We start from the raw sequence: 19,351 nt of genomic DNA, 5'->3' as shown, positions 1-19,351 counted from the left end.
CATGGGAGACACACAGAGAGAGGCAGAGACACAGGCAGAGGGAGAAGCAGGCTCCTTGCCGGGAGCCCGACTGGGACTCGATCCCGGAACCCCGGGATCATGAACTGAGCCAAAGGCAGACGCTCAACCACTGAGTCACCCAGGTTCCCCCTTGGGCTGGTTTCTTAACTTCTTTGCCTCCTTTTCATCATCTGTAAAATGGGGATCATAGTCCCTACCACCTCAAGGGTTTGTTGGGAGGGGAAAATGAACTAATATGAAAAAAGCGCTGATACCAGTAGGATATGCTCAGTGTGCTGGGGCACATGACCTCGCCTGGGTAGGAAGGGGCCATCCAGTGAAGTCAAGCAAAGCTCTCTGCAGAGTGGCGTGATGCAATGGGGTTTTGTTTTATTTTTATTTTTTTATTTTTATTTATTTATGATAGAGAGAGAGAGAGAGAGAGAGAGAGGCAGAGACACAGGCAGAGGGAGAAGCAGGCTCCATGCACCGGGAGCCCGACGTGGGATTCGATCCTGGGTCTCCAGGATCGCGCCCTGGGCCAAAGGCAGGCGCTAAACCGCTGCACCACCCAGGGATCCCATGCAATGGGGTTTTGAAGAACAAACCGAAGTCACCCGGGTCAAAAAGGGCATGCTTGGTAAGGAGCACCAGGTGCAAAGGCAAGGAGGTGAGAAAGAACATGGGATATGAGGCTGACCCGTGAGGGCCTCCCGCCCCTCCCCCCCATCCCTCACATCTCCCAGGGGGCAGCAGCACAAAGAAAGTCTCTTTTCCTGAGTGAACCATCTCATCTGCCCCCTCCTCCAGGTAGCCTGCTTGACTTTTTTTTTTTAAGATTTTATTTATTTATTCATAGAGACAGAGAGAGAGAGAGAGAGAGAGAGAGAGAGAGAGAGGCAGGGACACAGGCAGAGGGAGAAGCAGGCTCCATGCAGGGAGCCCGACGTGGGACTCGATCCAGGGTCTCCAGGATCACACCCTGGGCTGCAGACAACGTTAAACCGCTGCGCCACCAGGGCTGCCCGCCTGCTTGACTTCTTAGCCAGAAGTGCCTCCCCTCCTCTGAGCCCCGGAGCACATGCTGTGGATGCCGTAGGAGGGTTTCTTCCATGTTCCCTCATCCTGGGCGCAGGATGATCGCTCAGCCTTGACTGTAAACTCCTGAAGGAAGCGGCTGGGTTTTGTTCCCCTGTACCAAGCACAGAGGTGTGCACACGGAGACCTGCCCTGATTCCCACAGGGTAAAGGCTGTACTCCTTAGCTTGGCATTCCAGACCCTTCCTGACTTGTCCTTTGCCAGTCTTGCCTGTCACCTCCCCAGGTCCTCCAAATGCTACCCCTTCCTTTCTTGGTAGGGCTGCCAGACTTTGGAAATAAAAATACAGGATGCTCAGTTAAATCTGAATTTCAGATAAACAACGAATAATTTTTTTTGTATAAGTTTTCCCCATGCAATATTTAAACCATAATTATACTAAAAATTATTTTAAAAAATTTAAATGTAACTGGTGTCCTATATTTTATTTGGCAACCCTACCCTCCCCGGACACTCTGAGGCTTTACAAGTGCTGCTTCCCCTATCTGAAATACCCTTTCCCCATCTGCCTGGCAGTTCCTTATTCATCAAGACTCAGAACAAGTACCACTTTAGCTGGGGAGACTTCTCAGATGTCCCAGAAAGAGTTGCAGGTTCATTGTCTCCTCTCCCACCTGTTGTTCTGATATGCATGTGTGTTCTCCAAGGACTGTGGGAGGGCAGAGACCTTATCTCATTCACCTCGGGGACCCCCAGGATCAGCACACAGTAGGTGCTCACTAACTACTGCCACTAACAAATGAAGGAACGTTGTAGACAAATTAAAAAATAATAATAATACGGGACGCCTGGGTGGCTCAGCAGTTTAGTGCTTGCCTTCCTTCCAGGGTGTGATCCTGGAGTCCCAGGGATCAAGTCCCGCGTCGGGCTCCCCACATGGAGCCTGCTTCTCCCTCTGCCTATGTCTCTGCCTCTCTCTCTCTGTCTCTCATGAATAAATAAATAAAATCTTAAAAAATAATAATAATAAAATAAATCCACGAACGTGGGTTGCAGTGCCAAGATTGTCCACTAGGTGCCCCCAGGCAACATGGAATCTGCTCTGGTTGATTCCACTTACAGAGGGTGGAAGTTTTCAGTTCCTGACTATAGGATGGGGATGGGGGTAACCGCCAGGGGCATAGGTGCCTCAGGAGAATGAGGAATCGCTTCTCTAAAACAGGGAACAGGACAGAGCGGGGGATTGGAAGCAGCTGGATGGCTCAGTGGTTGAGTGTCTGCCTTTGGCTCAGGTCGTGATCCTGGGGTCCTGGGATCGAGGCCCGCATTGGGCTCCCCGTGGGGAGCCTGCTTCTCCCTCTGCCCGTGTCTCTGCCCCTCTCTCTGTGTCTCTCATGAATAAATACAATAAAATCTTTTTTTTTTTTTTTTTTTTTTTTTTTTTTTTTAAGGAAGTCATGTCAATGCCCATTCTTCCCCTAACCTGCACTGGGACCTTGGGAAACACCCTTCTCTCTCCTGGGCCCCTGTTTTCTACTCCAGAAAAGGAACAGTTAAATGCCAGCCTCTCACAGTTGTCGTGATCAGGTAATGTCTGGCACAAAGGGGCTGCTCTAGAGTCATCAGTTCCCCTCCTTTTTCTCCCGTGGCTGGAGTACTTTTATCTGAATAAGGACTAAGCATCGACAGGTCAGGGAAAGAAATTTAGTGTGAAATCCACTAGTCCTGGGCTGCCTGGGTGAGTCGGTCAGTTAAACGTCGGGCTCTTGATTTTGGCTCAGGTGGTGATCTCAGGGTCGTGAGGTCAAGCCCCACATCAGATTCTGCTGGAGATTCTCTCTCCCTCTGCCCCTCCCACCTCCCCCACTTCATGCGCCCTCTCTAAATAAATAAATAAATGCAAAAGTAAATCAAATCTTTTTTTTTTTTTTAAAAAAGGAAAAAATCCACTAGTCCTTGGTTTGGATCCTTTTCCCGGAGACCAACGGGCCAGTGAGGCACTGGGTGCATTTCTTAAGCCCTATGCGCCTCGATCTTCTCATCTGTAAAGTGGGATAACACCACCATATGCCACATAGAGTGAGTGTGGAGATTCAATAGGAAAAAAATAGGTATAGCTTTTAGCATAGTCTCCAGGACACATAAGGACATAATCAATACTGGTTATCGCCGTCATTGTTATCAACACCGTGACAGGGTAAGCCTTCACCGACCGACATTCATGAAGTGGATGAGTGAGTTTAAAAGGGAATGAGGGAGAGAACGACCCTCTCCACGTCCGCACTGGACAACCGTGTCCACACTGCTCCACGTGCCCAGGACAACAACCTACGCAGCCCGGACTTTTGCAGCTCATCTCCCATGCCCCCAGCCCTCCTTCCTCTCCACTCTGCCAAGTAGAAATTCCTGTTGCATAAACACAAATCGATGAGGCCTACAGGGGCCCATCTGCCATAGGTGGCCCCACGAATAAATCTTCTCCTGGAGCGCTGGGGGAGCCAAAGGGAGCACGAACCTGCGTGCTTTGGGGCAGCTGCCAAAGGAGGCCACCTCCCCCAGGACGCTGGAGCCGATGGAAAGAGCCAGCGTGGGTCTGGCCAACACCATTCGTCAGCGGCATCCAGAAGCCTTCCAGCAAAGTGGTTTTTAGCTCCGGGCTCCGGGCAGGCTGGGAAATCCCCAGTGGAGCTGGGGAAAGGCCAAGCGGAGAGCTCGCTCCAAAAAGAGCCCTTTCTAAAGAAGGAAAGGAGGAGTGGGAAAGATAGTGGGGGCAGGGCCCACTCGGGACCGCAGGGCTGGCTGCCTAACTTCCCCACCTGGGAGGATGTGCAGCGTTCATTAAAGAAATCCATGGCAGGCCCCGGGAGGGTTCCGAGGTGTTAGGGAAGAGCCCGTGTCAGAAATCCAGCTCGTGTTCTGGCCGTCCCTCCCCGATGGGTCGGCCAGGCTGACCTGGAAGCCTGAGAGGTCGGGGACCGAGACTGCCCTGACCCCTGCGCTGGCGTCTCCTCTGACCCTTGCCATCAACTCCTTTTTCTTTCTCCCCGTAGGCCTGCCGTCCTCCTGATTCAGTCCATCCGTGTCCCTTTTATCTCTGCACATCCTCCTTTCTGTTCTTGGCCCTACCTTTCCACCCCTGGCAAGCACCACACCTGTGTCTCCATATCACCAACCCACACTGGCCCCAGGAAAAGGCACCACCATCCACTGGGAGTTGTCCTTCATGCTTCCCTGGTCCCCTGAGTTTCAAAATACTGTCTGAGTCTGTCGGCTTCTCACCATCTCTGCTGCCAGCCCCTACTCCATGCCACCGTCGTTTCTCACTTGGGGTCCCGTGAGAGCCCTCTGAAGGGTCTGTGCCCCCAGGTCCCTCTTATAGTCTATTCTCCACACAGCAATCTTCAGGGATCTTTAACATAATCCGAGTCAGATCACATCATTCCAGAACCTTCCAATGATTTCCCGTAGTACTTTAAATTGAATCCAGACTCCAAAGGCGTAGAAGGCCCACCACATCCCAGCCCCGCTCCCTCTCTAACTCTTTCTCTACTAGTCTCGCTCTTGTTCATATTGCTCCTCCACACTTGCCTTCTCCTGCCCCAGGACCTTTGCATGTGCCGTTCCTGCTGTCTGGGATGACTGCTCTCATCATTTGTCTGGTGAACTCCTAGCATCTTTCAAGGCTCAGCTCAAATGTCACTGGAATGAAGACTTCCCTTCACTTATATGCAGATCATGGGTCCCCCCTTGGTGCCCCTAAGGATCTTTGCTGGCCCTTCTGTGACCAGGTCACAACTTGTCTCATGCTAATTTGTGTCTGGATCTGTCTTTTGCCCTGGCCTGTGAAGGCCGTGAGGCCTGGGATGTCTGGCTAATCTCAGCACTCCCAGTGCCTATCCCAGGGCCCAGCCCGGAGTTGGTGACAGTGGATATTGAATGAAGCAGTGTCCATCTTCCACCGGCAGATGCCAAGCTGCCCCTCATGGCACCCCAGGCCCTGGGAGGAGGGGCAGAGAGAGAGGGCCATGTCTCATCACAGCCCTACCTCAGGCCTATCCCTCTCTTGCCATGTGCACCTAAGATCCTTCTTCAGAGCCTCCCTTGGTCCACCTGTTAACAGTCATCCCAGAAGCATCCCTGAGAGAAAGCCAGTAGCCGCAGAGCCAGGTGAAGAGCGAGAGCACAGGCCCAGATCCTTGCTCTGCCACTTAGCAGCTGGGTGCTCTTGGACAAGCCACACAACCTCTCTGTGCCTCACTTCCCCCTCCCATCCAACCGGGTGAAAGGTACCGCCGTGAGTCGGAATGAGATGATGGAGGCAGAGCCCTTGGCACACGGTGTGCGCTCATGAAACATGCACAGGTGGCGGCCACGGCCGCTGCAGGGGCTGCTGGTCCTGCCACCACGCCGGGGGCCCGGGGATGCCGGGCAGCAGCTGAAAGTAGGGCAGAGCTGCCTCCCGGTTCACACCTCCATCAGCCTCCCTGGCTCCTCCCAGCTTGGTAGGAAATGGGTCGTAGGCAGGACCCGCGCCGGGATTCCTCATTTCCGCTCTAGTCTTCGAGGACAAACATGTTCAGTTTCATTTAATCATAAAGCTGCTTAATTAGTTTTTTTTTTTTTTTGTCTTTTTTGAATTCTGAGTCACTAAGCTGTCCCCGCTAGAGGGGGTGGAGATGCTGGCTCCTGCAGGGCCTGGGGCCTCCTGGGGCTGGGAACAGCTGGTCTGGCTCAGGCTACGGGACGCCTAGGCTCCTTTAAGGCCCTTGAGGGCCCAGGAGGGGTGGAGCTGCTTCCCTCATGCCATCCACGGCTCAGGCCATCCAACAGCACCTCTTGAGCACCTACTGTGTGCCAGGCTGGGGAAAGAGCAGAGGTAAGGCAAGGTCTCCACCCTGGAGGGACAGGCCACAGGAAGGGATCAATTCCTTTATTCATTCAACCAGTATTGTCAAGTGTCTCTTTGGTGCCGGGCCCAGGGTGATGGGGAGAAGATGGTGGATGGCCCTGGCCTCTCAGACAGCACTGCCTACAGCAAGGGATGAGCAAGGAAACAAGCAATCATAAGCCCACTGGGTGAGGCTGGATAGGAGTTGACGGCCCCCCGAGACTCACCAGAGTTGGGCTGAGCCGGCAGTTCAGAGAGTGGAAGGGAGGGGCTGGGCTCAGAAGGCAGGGCTCCAGCAGGGGTGGCTGGAACTGCTTCCATCTCTCCTCCCAGCCGTGAGGGAGAGCTTTTCTATCCATTTCCAGTTCTCAACCCTCAACCAAAGCACTTCTTATAGTCATTCACACCTTAGTCTGAATGAAATTCCCCATGACACCTTTCCCAGGGGCCATTACAGCTTCTTAGGCTGTTTGGTGCCTCGAGACACAGGTAAGAAAAGTCTTCAGTCAAAAAGAGGGAGTTTCCTGGGCCTCTGGTGTCCAGCTCCTCTATCCACCCCCTAGTTCCTACCCCAGGCAGGTCCCATGTTCAGATGTGCTGGCCTCACCTGGCCTCACATCGTGTGGCTCTTGCCCACCATGCAGCAGGCAGGGCGGAAGGGAGGATGGGAAAGCATACTCTGCTAGGACCGGGAGTGATGCTGGGCACCGTCCCTGCCTTTTCTCCTTGACCCGCGCAGCCCCCAGTCAGGAGAGGCAATCTCCTTCGGACTTGACACAGGAGGAAACTGAGGCTCCGAGGGGTAAGATGCCTGTCCAAGGTCACATGGCCGGGTACGGATGGAGCTGGGATCTGAACCTACAGTCTCTCACTCCTAGCCCAGTGCGTCTCTACGACTTCAGCGGCTTCCAAGCCCGGGTGCCTGGGTCCTCGAGGGCCCCAAGGGAGTAACAAGGGTCTGATCTAAAAGCTCAAAGAGAAACCACTCTCTCTGCAACAAACGGCGCCCAGGCAAATGAAAACAAGTATTTTAGCTGGAATCAGAGCGACACCAGGAAGGAAGGAGCTCTCCGCTCACCCTGTACAGAAGCTCTCTTGAGTGGCTTTACCTCTCTGCTTCAGAATGGGTGAAGCTTTTTGGGAAACCAGTTCTTTCAGAACATCGGGCCCACTGAAGTCACGAGGAAGGGTGTTGGGGAGGAAAGGACCGTGACTGTCACCTTTTCCTGAGATTGCTGGCCTGATGCCCCAGACCCAGAGAGGTCAAGGCACCTGCTTGAGTCTCACAGCCAGGGAGGACCGGAGTCAGAACTGAGCCTGGCAGCCTGACTCTGAGGCCAGTGCTCTCTCTCTGCTGCATCAGGGGATTAGGTCTCATGGGATGATGGAACCCCAGGCCCCAGGAAGGTGCAGGTGGGGAGGGCGCCCAGGGGTACCTTCTCATAGTACTGCAGCTCGTAGTCCAGGATGACACCGTTGGGCTGGTCGGGCTGGGACCACGACAGGGTGATGCTGTCCACTGTGCGGCTCACCTGATGCATGATGGACACGGCCGACGGAGCTGGAAGAGAGGTCAGAGGTCAGGGGTCAGGGCAGGAGAGGGTGCAGCCTCTGGCCTCAACTTTAGAGGCACCCAGACGGACAGAGTGTAGGATCAGAGAGGAGAAGGCATCTGGCTGAGGCCACACAGCCTGCCCAAGGGGCTGCCGGAGCGGGGGGCAGAGGGTCTTGTGCAGGACCATGGGCGCTGCTTTCATGAAGCACCTTCAGATTTTATTTTATTTTATATTATTATTATTTTTAAAAGATTTTATTTATTTATTTATGAGAGACACACAGAGAGAGGCAGAGACACAGGCAGAGGGAGAGGCAGGCTCCATGCAGGGAGCCCGATGTAGGACTCCCGGGTCTCCAGGATCATGCCCTGGGTTGAAGGCAGGTGCCAAACCGCTGAGCCACCCGGGCTGCCCGCACCTTCAGATTTTAGAAACAGACAACTCTGGCCATCCCTGGGGAGTTCAAGTCACACCAGGGGAGAGACAGATGCACTGGACCCTTCTCCAGACGCCCAGCCCCAAGCAGCTAGATGAAAGTGGTCCATTCTCTCTCGGAGCTCACAGCCTCCCAGACTAAGGAACCTCCAGACCCAAGACATGATGCCAGATGGGGCTCTGGGAGAGGGGCGTGGGGAGCGGGGGAGATTCACTTGTCACTTCAGCAAATATGCATCCAATGCCTACTGTGTGCCAGGGGTATAGCACTGAATAAACACGACCACCAGAAATAAATTCCTAAAAGTAAACCCATAGCTCCCTGTGGAAAACAGCTTGGCAGTTCCTTAAAGAGTTAAACATAGAGTTACCACATGACACAGCACTCGCACTCCTGATTTCATAACCCAAAAACTGAAACCAGGTACCCAAGCAAATACTCGTACACAAACGTTTCTAGCAGCACTCTTCACCAGGCCCAAAAGGCGGAACCACCAAGGTGTCCATCAACAGATGAATGGATACACACATTATGGTATACACGTTCCATCCCATATTATTCAGCCATAAAAGTAAATCAAGGGCTCACACAGGCTACAACGTAGATGAATTTGAAAAACATGCAAAGTGAAAGACAGACACAGAGGTCATATATTTTATGAGTCCATTTATATGAAATATTCAGAATAGGTAAATCCACAGACAGCAAGCAGTTGGTGGTTGCCAGGGCTGAGGGCAGGGAGGGAGAATGTTCTGGGTCTATAGACAGGGGTGTGGTCACACCGCACTGTGAATGCACTAAATGCCACTGAATTGTTGTTACACATTAAAATGGTTAATCGTATCTGAATTCCACCTCAATAAAATCCCACCCTCCGTCCCTCCCCCTTCTGCTGCTAGTGCCCTCGCAGAGGGTAAATGAAGGAGACAGGAAGTCAGGGGCAGCTTGTTCAGTGCTAGGAGGACTGAGAAATAATTTAGTCCCATCCCTTCGTCTTACGGATGTGGAAGCTGAGGTCTGGGGAGGGGCTGGGAGCTGCCCTTTCCTGGATTCCTTATTTCATAATTCACCCGGGCCTGTGTTTCTCACCTCCTCCTCAAATAGAACAAACCTGTGCAAAGCACCTACTATGTGTCACCCACAGCCCTGGGCCCTCCGCATCTGTTTCCTGAGCTGACTGTTGGTGAGGGGGCAGTACTGGCTCCGCCGACGGGTGAAGATGCCGAAGCTCAGAGTGGCCAGGGGCTTCCTGACATCACACAGCCCCCACGTCCCCCGTAGGGGAGCTGGGATTTGAACCTGGGTCTGCCGCGGCAGTGCTCGCCCTGTGAGCGGGATGGGGCGGGGTGGACTCCTGATGTGGTCCCTCCCTACTGTGTGACTGGAGTGAGCCTCCTTGCCTCTCTGGGTCTGAGGTTTTCCCGGTCTCAGGAGGGGCTGAGGACTCCCCAGGGGGAAGGGAGCACCTCTTATGGTCTCTCTTGGCTCCTGGGCAAGTCTGTGACAAGCAGATGCCCCATCTCGGCCCACACTAGGGTGTCTGGAGCCTGAGACTGAGCCTCCTCCTCCTCATCCAAATCTTGCTTCCCAGGTGCTGTGTATGAATGGGAGTGTGGAGCAGGGGCTGGTAGGAGCTCATTGGGGCTTGAAGCTTGGCAATGGCCCACCTGTTCCCTGCTGTTCCTGTCCCTTCAGCCCCAGGGTGGAGGGGACATTGTGTTGCTTCGAAGACCCAGGCTCTGCGCTCTGGCCTGCTGCTCACTGACCGAGTGACCTTAGGCAAGCTGTCCCCCACCCCTGGACCTGCTTCCTCCTCTGTACCACGGGCAGGCTGGAAGGTCCCTGAGGTCCTTCAGCTCAAATGCCCCCTGCTTGTCCTTCCGGGCAGCCCCTCGCCTGGAGTTGGATTAGCCCTGAGGCCAGCATGAGCCTGAGCAGGTCTATGGGAACTGACCCGAGATACCCGAGACAGGCTGGCCGCGCTTGCAAGAAGGACTTAGACCGTGGTCCCAGCATCCCTGACAACCTCTGCTTCTTTTGCACCCAAGGGGGTGCTGCTTGGCTCTCGGCTTGGCTCCCAGCCCTGCCTCTTGGGAAGATCAGGTCCCCGCGCCCTGCAGGTTCCTCCTCAGTCCAACAGGGGGACTCTGTCTTCCTTACTGCCTCCCAGAGAGTCAAGAGACCCCAATGTGAGTGAAGGGGCCCCGCTAACCATCGTTTATTGGGCACCAACTACATGCTGGGCACCGTGCTAGGCCCTGGTCATGGGTTAACCCATTGAATCCCCACCACAGCCTCGAAAGCAGACCTCCTCTGGCCCATCTTGCAGATGGGGAAGCTGAGTAACAAGAAGTATCTTCCCTGAAGCTATACAGAGAGTAAGTGGCAGCACAAAGCAACACACTCTCACCAGATGCCTGGATGGGAAGTGATGTTTCTCAGGCTTCAGGAAGTCACTTGAAGGACTTTTAGGGCAGTGCATACATTTATAATGGTAGCAATGATAAAGCCATGAACCTAATACCTACTGAGCCCGTAACTTTGTGCGCAGCACTGTTCTAGGCTCTTTACGCCTGTTAACATAGGTGTAACAGAGAATTCTCACAACTGCTCCATGAGCTGGCAGCTATTCACATCCCCAGCTCATCATGGGGAAACTGAGGCTTGCAGCTGTTCTGTAACCTGCTCAAGGGTCACACAGCAAGGCAGTGCTGAGCTGGACTTGAACCCAGCAGCTTGGGCTCTTTACTAGCACAGTGCTGGCGACTGTGCCGTCAGCTCGGCTCCAGAAAGACGCTCACCGGAGATGAACTAGGTTGACTGCTAGAGTCCAGTGGAGGGACAGTCTGAGTGCTCGGTGACTCAGTTTCCTCATCCGTAAAATGAGCCTGAGGGTAACGTGCCCATGAGGGCTGTTGGGAGGAGCAGACGTGTGAAATCATGTCCAGTGCTCAGTGCAGCACCTGGCATATGGTCAGTGCTGGGGGCATTCACTAGTGTCACTGGGTATTTGCCACTGTGCCCTGAGCGGCTGACCCGTGTCACCTTTCGGTCCTCTCAACAACAATGTGGGATGGGGGTTAATACCCACAATTTGCAGAGGAAGAGATTGAGGCTCAGAGAAGCATGGTGACTTTCCCAAGGTCACACAGCTAGTGAGGCACTTGAGCTGGGGTTGGAGCCGAGTTATCCTGCCCCACTATGCTCCCCTGCTGTCCCTCAGAGCAGTCCCTGCCACGGTCCCCTCATTGTCTGACCCCTTCTCCAGCCCAGACCCATCTCTTCCTCCGGAGCTGCCTTTGTGCAGAGGTGAGCCCTCTGTTCTGCACTGCTGAGGCCCTGGCTCCTCTGTGAGGCCTGGCTGTCCACCCTTCTCTCCCGCCTGCTGTAGGCCGCTTCCCCTGACAGTGCGCGCTATCATCGCGGGTCTGGCGTATCTGTGGAGCATTGGACACACGCTGCACCCACAAGCATGGGGAGCGGTATTGCCACCAAGCCACAACCATGTGAACCCAGTCACCTGGTGCTTTCTGCAGAGAACTGAACCCTCAGGGGAGAAGATTTCAACCAGCCCCAGAAAGGCAGTCCTGCTTAGTGGTCAGCGGCCAGAGGGTGGAAGCAGACTTGCATGCAAACCTGCCCCCCACGCCCCAGTGCTGTGGCTTTCAGCAAGTTCTCTCAACCTCTCTGAGCCTCTGTTCCTCACCTGTCAAATGCAGATCCTTCCTGGCCAGGATGTCATGAGCATGAATGGAGAAATGCGTGCAGAAGTTTGACCATGGGGCAGCCCGGGTGGCTCAGCGACTTAGCACCACCTTCAGCCCAGGGTGTGATCCTGGAGACCGGGGATCGAGTCCCACGTTGGGCTCCCTGCATGGAGCCTGCTTCTCCCTCTGCCTGTGTCTCTGCCCCTCCCTCTCTCTCTGTGTGTCTCTCATGAATAAATAAATAAAATCTTAAAAAAAAAAAAGAAGTTTGACCATGGTGCCAGGTACCATCAGGAGGGAGATCTTATTAAAAACATTTAAGGGGTGCCTGGCTGGCTCAGTTGGTGGAGCATGAGAGTCTTGATCTTGAGGTTGTGTGTTTGAGTCCCACATCAGGTGTAGAATTTACTTAAAAAAAAAAAAAACAAAGCAAAACCAAAACAAAGCAACATTTCAAGAGGCAGGGGGCGGACACCTGGATGGCTCAGTTGTTTGATAATCTGAATCTTAGTTTCAGCTCAGGTCATGATCTCAGGGTTGTGGGATTGGGCCCTGCATCCAGCTCCATGCTGGAGTCTGCTTGAGACTCTCTCCCTCTGCCCTTCCTCCCACTCTTGCATTCTCTCTAGAATAAATAATTTTTTTTTTAAAGGACATTTCAAGAGAGTAGAATGGTGTCAGGGGCTGTGGGTTGGGGGAAAGGAAGAGATGTTGGCTTAAGGATACAAACTTCTAGCTATAAGAGGAATAGGTTCTAGGAGCTAATGTACAGCATGGGGACTATAAGAAACAATGCCATATCGTATAATTGTAAGTTGTTTAAGAGACTAGATCTTAAATGTTATAACCACACGACATAGAGTCGTAATTATATGAGCGGATGGAGGTGTGAACTAACCTTACTGTGGTGATTATTTTGCAATGTATACTTTTATTAAGACACCACCTCATATACCTTAAACTTTCATGTTATAAGTCAATAATACCTCAACAAAGCTGAAAATTATTTTAATTCACAGAGTTGCTATAAGGCCAGCATGATGCTGGGTTCTGGGGCTCAAGAGAGGAACCTCTCAGGTCCCTATCTTCCAGGGGCTTGGGGTTAATGGGAGAAAGCATATTTGCTTCACACAACAAGTGTCTGCTCCAGGCTGGAGCTCCTGAGTCAGGACTCAGCCACGGTGATCCAGGCCTAAGAAGGGCCGACGCCTTTCCCTTTACTTCTCTCCTTGTGATTTCACCTCCCAACAGTGAAGAAAAGTGGTAGAAAGCGCCCCTAAAGATTACTGCCCTTTTCAAACTTGAAGAGGCATAAGGAGATAAATCAGGAGACTTTATTAAAACTCATGGTGCTGGGCACGCCCCCCCCCTTCCTAAGATTCTGATTCAACAGATCTGGGGTAGGGCCTGAGGATCTGCAGTTTTGTTTTGTTTTGTTTTTGAAGATTTTATCTATCTATTCATGAGAGACACACAGAGAGAGGCAGAGACACAGGCAGAGGGAGAAGCAGGCTCCCTGCAGGGAGCCCGACATGGGACTTGATCTCAGGACCCCGGGGTCATGCCCTGAGCCAAAGGTAGATGCTCAACCACTGAGCCACCCAGGCGCCCGAGGATTGGCAGTTCTAACAGCCTCCCAGGTCATGTTGATGTTGCTGGTTTGTGGACCACACTTTGAGGAGGAGTGGATTCGGGACCAGCGAAGGAAGGTGACTTGTCCCAGGTCACACAGCAGGTAGGGGTGGGCCTAAGAGCCTAGACCAGCTGGATCTTAGTCGAATGTATTTTCCACCCATCACACTGCGTGTCACAGCCTGGCTTCTGCAGACACCGCCCCTCTCATCTTCTGGAGCCTTGAAGCAGGGGTACAAGCGGTGGGAGGGGAGGTGCAGGGCTGAGGCCGCCCAGGAGTGGCAACTTGCTCCTCAAATAAAAAGCTTGTCATCTTGACAGCGCCTGTATGCCACACGATGCCCAGCGGGAAAACAAAAGGAAAGTGAACACCTAACACTTACTCGTTCACTCTGTGCCAGGCGCTTTTCCAGATGCTTTACGTAGTGAACTCCTTTGACGCTCACCTGAACCCTATGAGGCTGGTATTATTATTATCATACCCATTTTATAGACGAGGAAATGGAGGCACTCAGGTATGAAGTAACTCGCCCAGAGCCACACAGTTAGGAGGCAGTGGAGCTGGGATTTGAACCCTGGGCCCATTCAAGTCCAACGCATCCTTCCCTTGGCTGCAGCCGATGCAGGCTGAGCAGGGAGGTCTGGAAACCCGCGGACATCACAGGGCCTCTGAGGACACCCTGGGCCGGCTCCCATCCTATTGCTGCAAAGCGAACTCCACCCTGCTCCCACTGACTCACCTCACCCACCGCCGCCCGGCCCGCCTCGGCTCGGGGAGCTCAGCTGTTGGTGGGGGCAGGTCCCCCACGGCCGTGGGGGTCTGGGCTTGCTGGGCTTAGCTGGCAGGCTTGGGTTACAGGCAGCTAACCCGGGCCTGATCCCATAAGCCCCGTAACCCTGGGCGTGGCAAGGAGGCGGCATTTGCTGGGAAGCTGATCAAGGCGGCCCGTGGGGGCCGAGAGGACTGGCCTTTCTCCTGGAATCCGGGGGATTAATGGGAGAAAGGGGAACAGCTGGATGCTCTCCCATCCTGCCGTCCACCGCCCACCGCCCACCCTGGGGTATCAGGTTTCCCTGTAAGTTGGTCTTCAGGGAATTCTGGTATTTTCAATTATCAGGCGGGCACGCCGGCAGGGGGCTGGGGTCAGTGGTGCCCCGTGACCCCTGCAAGGAGATGGAGCCCCGGGGAGCAAGCACAAAAGAAGCCTGTGGCCGAGAGGGGAAAGGGGAGGCCGGCCAGGCAGGGCCCGCTTGGCTGGAGCAGGTGGTCAGGGGCCCTGCTGCCCCCGCCAGCCCTGGGGGGAGTGTCCAGTCCCGTCGTTCGCTGAGACTTGGGGAAGCAGCCTTGGCCTGTGCCTCTGTTTCCCCCTCAGGGCATGAAGGGGTTGAGTGGGGACGTGTCTCAGGGCCTTCGGGGACAGGCAGGAAGACAGGAGGCCCGGGCACCCTGGCTGCTTCCAGAGGGCGTGGGTTTGGGCCTGGCTCAGCTTCATCTCCGCAGCCCTGAGCTCCGAGGCAGGAAGGAGACCCTGAGTGTGCTCGGCCTTTGCCCTTTCATGGGGCAGAAGACCCCAGGAGCTTGGAGGAGTAGGGAGGGACAGGTCGCTGGGCTTCAGCGGTGTGGGACCCCACGCCAAGGCCCAGTCTCAGCTCCTGCTGCCTTTGTGACCTCTTCACTGCTGTTGATGGCCCGCTGTGACTTCCCAATGCCCCCCGAATGGTGCCCAGATGCTCCACACGGCTTCTGGGCCCGCCTGCCTGGCACCTACCACCTCCGAGCACCTGCCACCTCCACTCCCAAGTGCCATCCACACCGGCCAGTCACACCAAGGTCATCATTCCTTTCTCAGGGCCTTGGCCTCGCGCGTGTCGTGTGGTATTTCTGCCTTGGACACCTCATCCCCCAGATCTCCCTGGCCTCCTCGGGAGCCCTCCCTGACCACCCACCCCGTCCTGCCATCCCACAGCGGCTTTCTTTACTGGCACCATCCGAGGGCAGGGACCTCGTCTGTCTTGTTCTATCCTTTATCTCCGGTGCCCGGGACAGCGTGTGGCTCAGTCAGCACGTATCCACATTAGTAGAGGAAGGAAGGAGAGGAAGGGCAGGCCCTTATCTTTTCTAGCACCTTCAGGAACCTGTCTGAGTCGCTGACCTTATGCAGTGCGCTTGTATGATGGGCACTAACCATTCACTCTCCCTCACACCCGGGGCCGTGTGGGGATGGGACCTGCTGCTGTGGCTGGAGCCTCCCGCCGACCAACAGGCCTAGAGCCCCACAACAGTCCGTGACAACTGTGCCCGCATTCTCCAGGACCTGTAGTGGGAGCACTTTCCCCATGACAAGACTCCTGGAATTTCCGGTTGATAATGGGGGTCCCTGTTTTGACTGTAGCGATACAGTAAACTTCCAGAAAAATGGACCTTGTTTCTTTCTGATTGGAGCAGACATTGGTGCTGTGGGCAGAAGAAAAGGAGAAGTTGAGAACTGGTGTCAAGGTGGCACTTTGCTATGAAAAAAAAGGAGTTCTGTGGCCAAGAAACGTAGAGGAACACAGAGATCTCTAGAATCCTGCTTGGAAGACTCACAGTGCACACTCCTTTGTCCAAGGCTCTGAGAAGTCCTGCAGGGGAGAGACCCAGTTAACCTGGCAGTTAAGGTCTCATTTGGCTTCAGAACCCCCTTTTTGCATAATAGTTACTAATGTTGTTTGGAAGTAGCAATTTGTGGGACATATTTTTTTGGGGAAAAAACCTCCCAAAACAACAAAAATTGTGTCTAGGAGATACTATACACTTTTTCCTTGAACCCAAGAAAAGATTGTGTCTAGGGTGGCTGTTCATCTGCTCCTTCATGCTTCCTTTGATTTAGCTCAGATTTAACAGCACCTTCTAGGTGCTACACAATCATATGGAGTGGGGTTAATCACGTCTGTTTCACAGATGAGGAAAGCAAGAGTCAGGTCAAGTCTCCTGTCTTAGGTACCTCGGCTCACAGGTGAGATCGGGACTCAGGCCTGCCTGACTCTATGGCCCGGGTTGGTTTATTCCCCCCTGATTACGTGGCCTGAGCCCTGTGCATGGTCGGAGCAGGTTAAGGCCAGGCCCTGGGCTTGGTACTATGGAAACACCCAGTGGTCCACCTGCCAGACAAGGATGCCAAACACCTTTGATCTTACCTGTGGCTGCTGAATGGGACCCAGTTCTAACCCAGGATCTGGACCAGGAAGGTGGCAAGATCTGGATCAGGTAGCCCAGGCTGCATATCTCACCCCTCAGTGCCTCAGTTTCTCCTCTCTAGGTTACATGAAAACCTGCATATAAATTGCTTAGCACAGTACCAGGCCCAGAGTCAGGGGCTGGGGACATCTGCCATAGGTAGCTGTCCAGGCTGCTCAGAATCTTTTGAATCTTTTTAAGAGAAATTATTTATTTATTTACTTCATGTAAACTCTCCACCCAACGTGGACTCGAACTCACAACCTCTGGATCAAGAGTCGCATGCCCTCCGACTGAGCCAGCTGGGCATCTGGGGTGCTCAGACCCGTAAGCAGCACCGTGAGTAGCTAAGGGCTACTACTTTGCTCAGCAAAGGCCCTTGAACGGTGGTGGTGATGGTGGTGGTGGAAGGGAAAAGACGTAGCACTCAGGGTTCAGATACCAGCTCTCATGCCCTGGCGACCGTGTGACCTCAGGCGAGTTACTTTGTCTCTGGGCCCCGTTTTCTCACAAGTAAAATGGGATGTTGCAGACACGACTTACTACCTGCCCAAGTATCCATTCTTTCTTTCTCAAATTAACAAAATCTTGGTTCTTAGCTAGGCACATTATGCCCAAATAAAATGCTACATTTTCCCAAACTCTCCGGTAGCTACAAGTGGCCATGCGACAGCATGATTGCCAATGAGATATAAAGCCAATGTAATATCTGGGACTTCTAGGAAGTCTCTCTTAAAGGGAAGGGCCTTTTCACTCTCCTTCTTCCATCCTGCTGCCTGGGACATGGATGTCATGGCTGCAGCTCTCATAGCCACGTTGGCCCATAGGACCAGAAGCTGTGTGCCAGGGAGCCCGGATACCTGATGATTCCACAGAGTTGCCCAAACTCCTATCTTTTGACATCCTTTACATATTGGAAAAATAAGCTTTCATTTTGTCTAAGCCACTATGGTAGACTGGTTGTATTATTAATCACCTCCTTGTATCTACATTCTTTGCCCTAGAACTTGTGTAATCCCGCCCCCGCCCCACTTTCGGGTTAGCCATGTGACTTGCTTCGGCCAATGGGATATTAGCAAACATGGCATCAGCAGAGGCATGAACAAGCCCTTGCACATATCCGTTGCTGTCTTGCTTCCCTGTGATTGCCACAGAACCTGCCCAGGCTGACCTGCTGGGGAAGAGATACGCAGAACAGAACTGTCGCCCTAGGTCCCAGCCCAGGACCATCCTGACAATCTGACATCTGTCAACTCCAAACATGCAATAGAGCCCGGAAAATATCCAAAGATCTGCTGAGTGCAAACACATGCATGTGTAACCCCCCCCTCGACCCCCACAGGATCTACCTGGCCAATCTGGGGACTCGTGGGCTAGATCAATGCTTCTTACTTTTATGCTGCTGGTATTGTGGTCGATTGTCAAACAGCATTACTGTGGCAGCAGCTATCTGCTATTTTTCTTCTTGTTATATGCAGCCAAACTCAATCCTAACTGACACTCCAGGCCGGCAGTGCCTCCCCTGCAGAAAGCTTGGAGTGATCAAAGAGGCCGATACGTGCAGAGGGCTTGGGCTGGGGAGGGAAGTGCCCTCTCCCTCTCCCTCTGCCTTCCTTTCTCCAGGTCTGGGCCTCACCAGAGGCTCTCTTGGCCCATCTCCTTCTGATCCTCTTGGCCCCCAGGGAGAGAAGTAGGTGAGTACATGCTCATGCCAGTTCTAGAGACTGAGCCACTGTATGCCTGCCCCCCAGGAGGGCGGGAGGATCAGAGGAGAACACGCTGGCAGAAGGGGCTTTGGAAAGTTGAAAATCTTTGCATGAGAAAGCCATATGGAGCGGTGTCATGGACGGAGGCCGTGATACCTAGCCAGGGTGTTGGAGACTGGCTGGGCCACGACCTGCTGCGTCATCTTGGGACGGCAGCTCGGGAACCTCTCCGGGCCTCCTTTTTCCTCTCTATAAGAAAAGAGGTTTGCACTCCAGGGCCCCTGAGAATGCTGATGTGCTTTAATTTGGCTTACACCACCTTCTGCAATAGGCAGGATAATGGCCCCAAAGATGTCCACATCCTAATCCCAGATTCTGTGAATATGTGACCTTACACGGCCAAAGGGGCTTTGCAGATGCGATTAAAGTTATGGTCCTTGAGATGGGGAGATTATCCTGGATTATCCAGGTAGACCCAATGTAATCTAGTGAGTCCTTAAAGGAGGAGAAGCTTTTCCAGCCAAAGAGTCAGAGAACCAGAGGGCTGGAGCGTGAGGAGGGCTTGACGCCCCATTGCAGCTTCTGAGATGCAGGAGCCACATGCAAGGACTGGAAAGAGGGCTCCACAGGCAAAGGGCAGCTGCCAGCTGCCAAGGACAGGGGTACCTCACTCCTATCATCCCATGGCACTAGTTCTGCCGACACCTGAATGAGCTAGGAAACGGATCATTCCTTGGAGCCATCAGAAAGGAACGCAGCCCTGCCAACAGCTTGATTTGGGCCTGCTGAGATCCAGACTAGTCCTCTGCCCTACAGGGCTGAGAGACAGGAGCTGTGGCTCGTTCTAAGTTGCTAAGTTTGTGCCATTTTGTTATAGCAGCAATAGGAAACTAAGACGCCTTCTGATCTCGTTTGAAGCCTCGCTGCCATAGCTTATCTACTTACTATGTGCTGGGTGCTCTGTCTACGTGATAGCTAATCCGGCCACCATCCGGCAAAGCTGGAGTGAGAGATCAATGCCCATCCTCGAGGCGAGGACCCTGAAGCTGGGAGGAGTGAAGCCTCCCATGCAGCCTGGTGCTGGATGAGGGCTGAGCCTTTGTGCCCACGTGACCCACTAGGACATGACAACAGGGGAACTTCCTAACATGTCAATCTCCTGTTCAGGAC

General features: G+C 53.5%; 1 protein-coding gene across 3 annotated transcripts in view; it reads right to left on the bottom strand.

Annotated features, from left to right (window-relative positions):
* The window catches only part of EPHB2 (EPH receptor B2), a 186,245-nt gene that overhangs the window by 19,282 nt on the left and 147,612 nt on the right, over window positions 1-19,351 (bottom strand). For all 3 annotated transcript variants that reach the window (XM_055331915.1, XM_055331916.1, XM_055331917.1), the window contains exon 6: window positions 7,364-7,488. In XM_055331915.1, the coding sequence (XP_055187890.1) occupies window positions 7,364-7,488 (125 nt within the window). The remainder of the gene's footprint in view (window positions 1-7,363; window positions 7,489-19,351) is intronic.

Source organism: Nyctereutes procyonoides, unplaced genomic scaffold (assembly GCF_905146905.1).
Source record: "Nyctereutes procyonoides isolate TBG_1078 unplaced genomic scaffold, NYPRO_anot_genome, whole genome shotgun sequence".
Lineage (NCBI taxonomy): Eukaryota > Metazoa > Chordata > Mammalia > Carnivora > Canidae > Nyctereutes > Nyctereutes procyonoides.
Note: the sequence above shows the minus strand (reverse complement) of the source record. Positions and strands in the feature narration are given on the sequence as shown.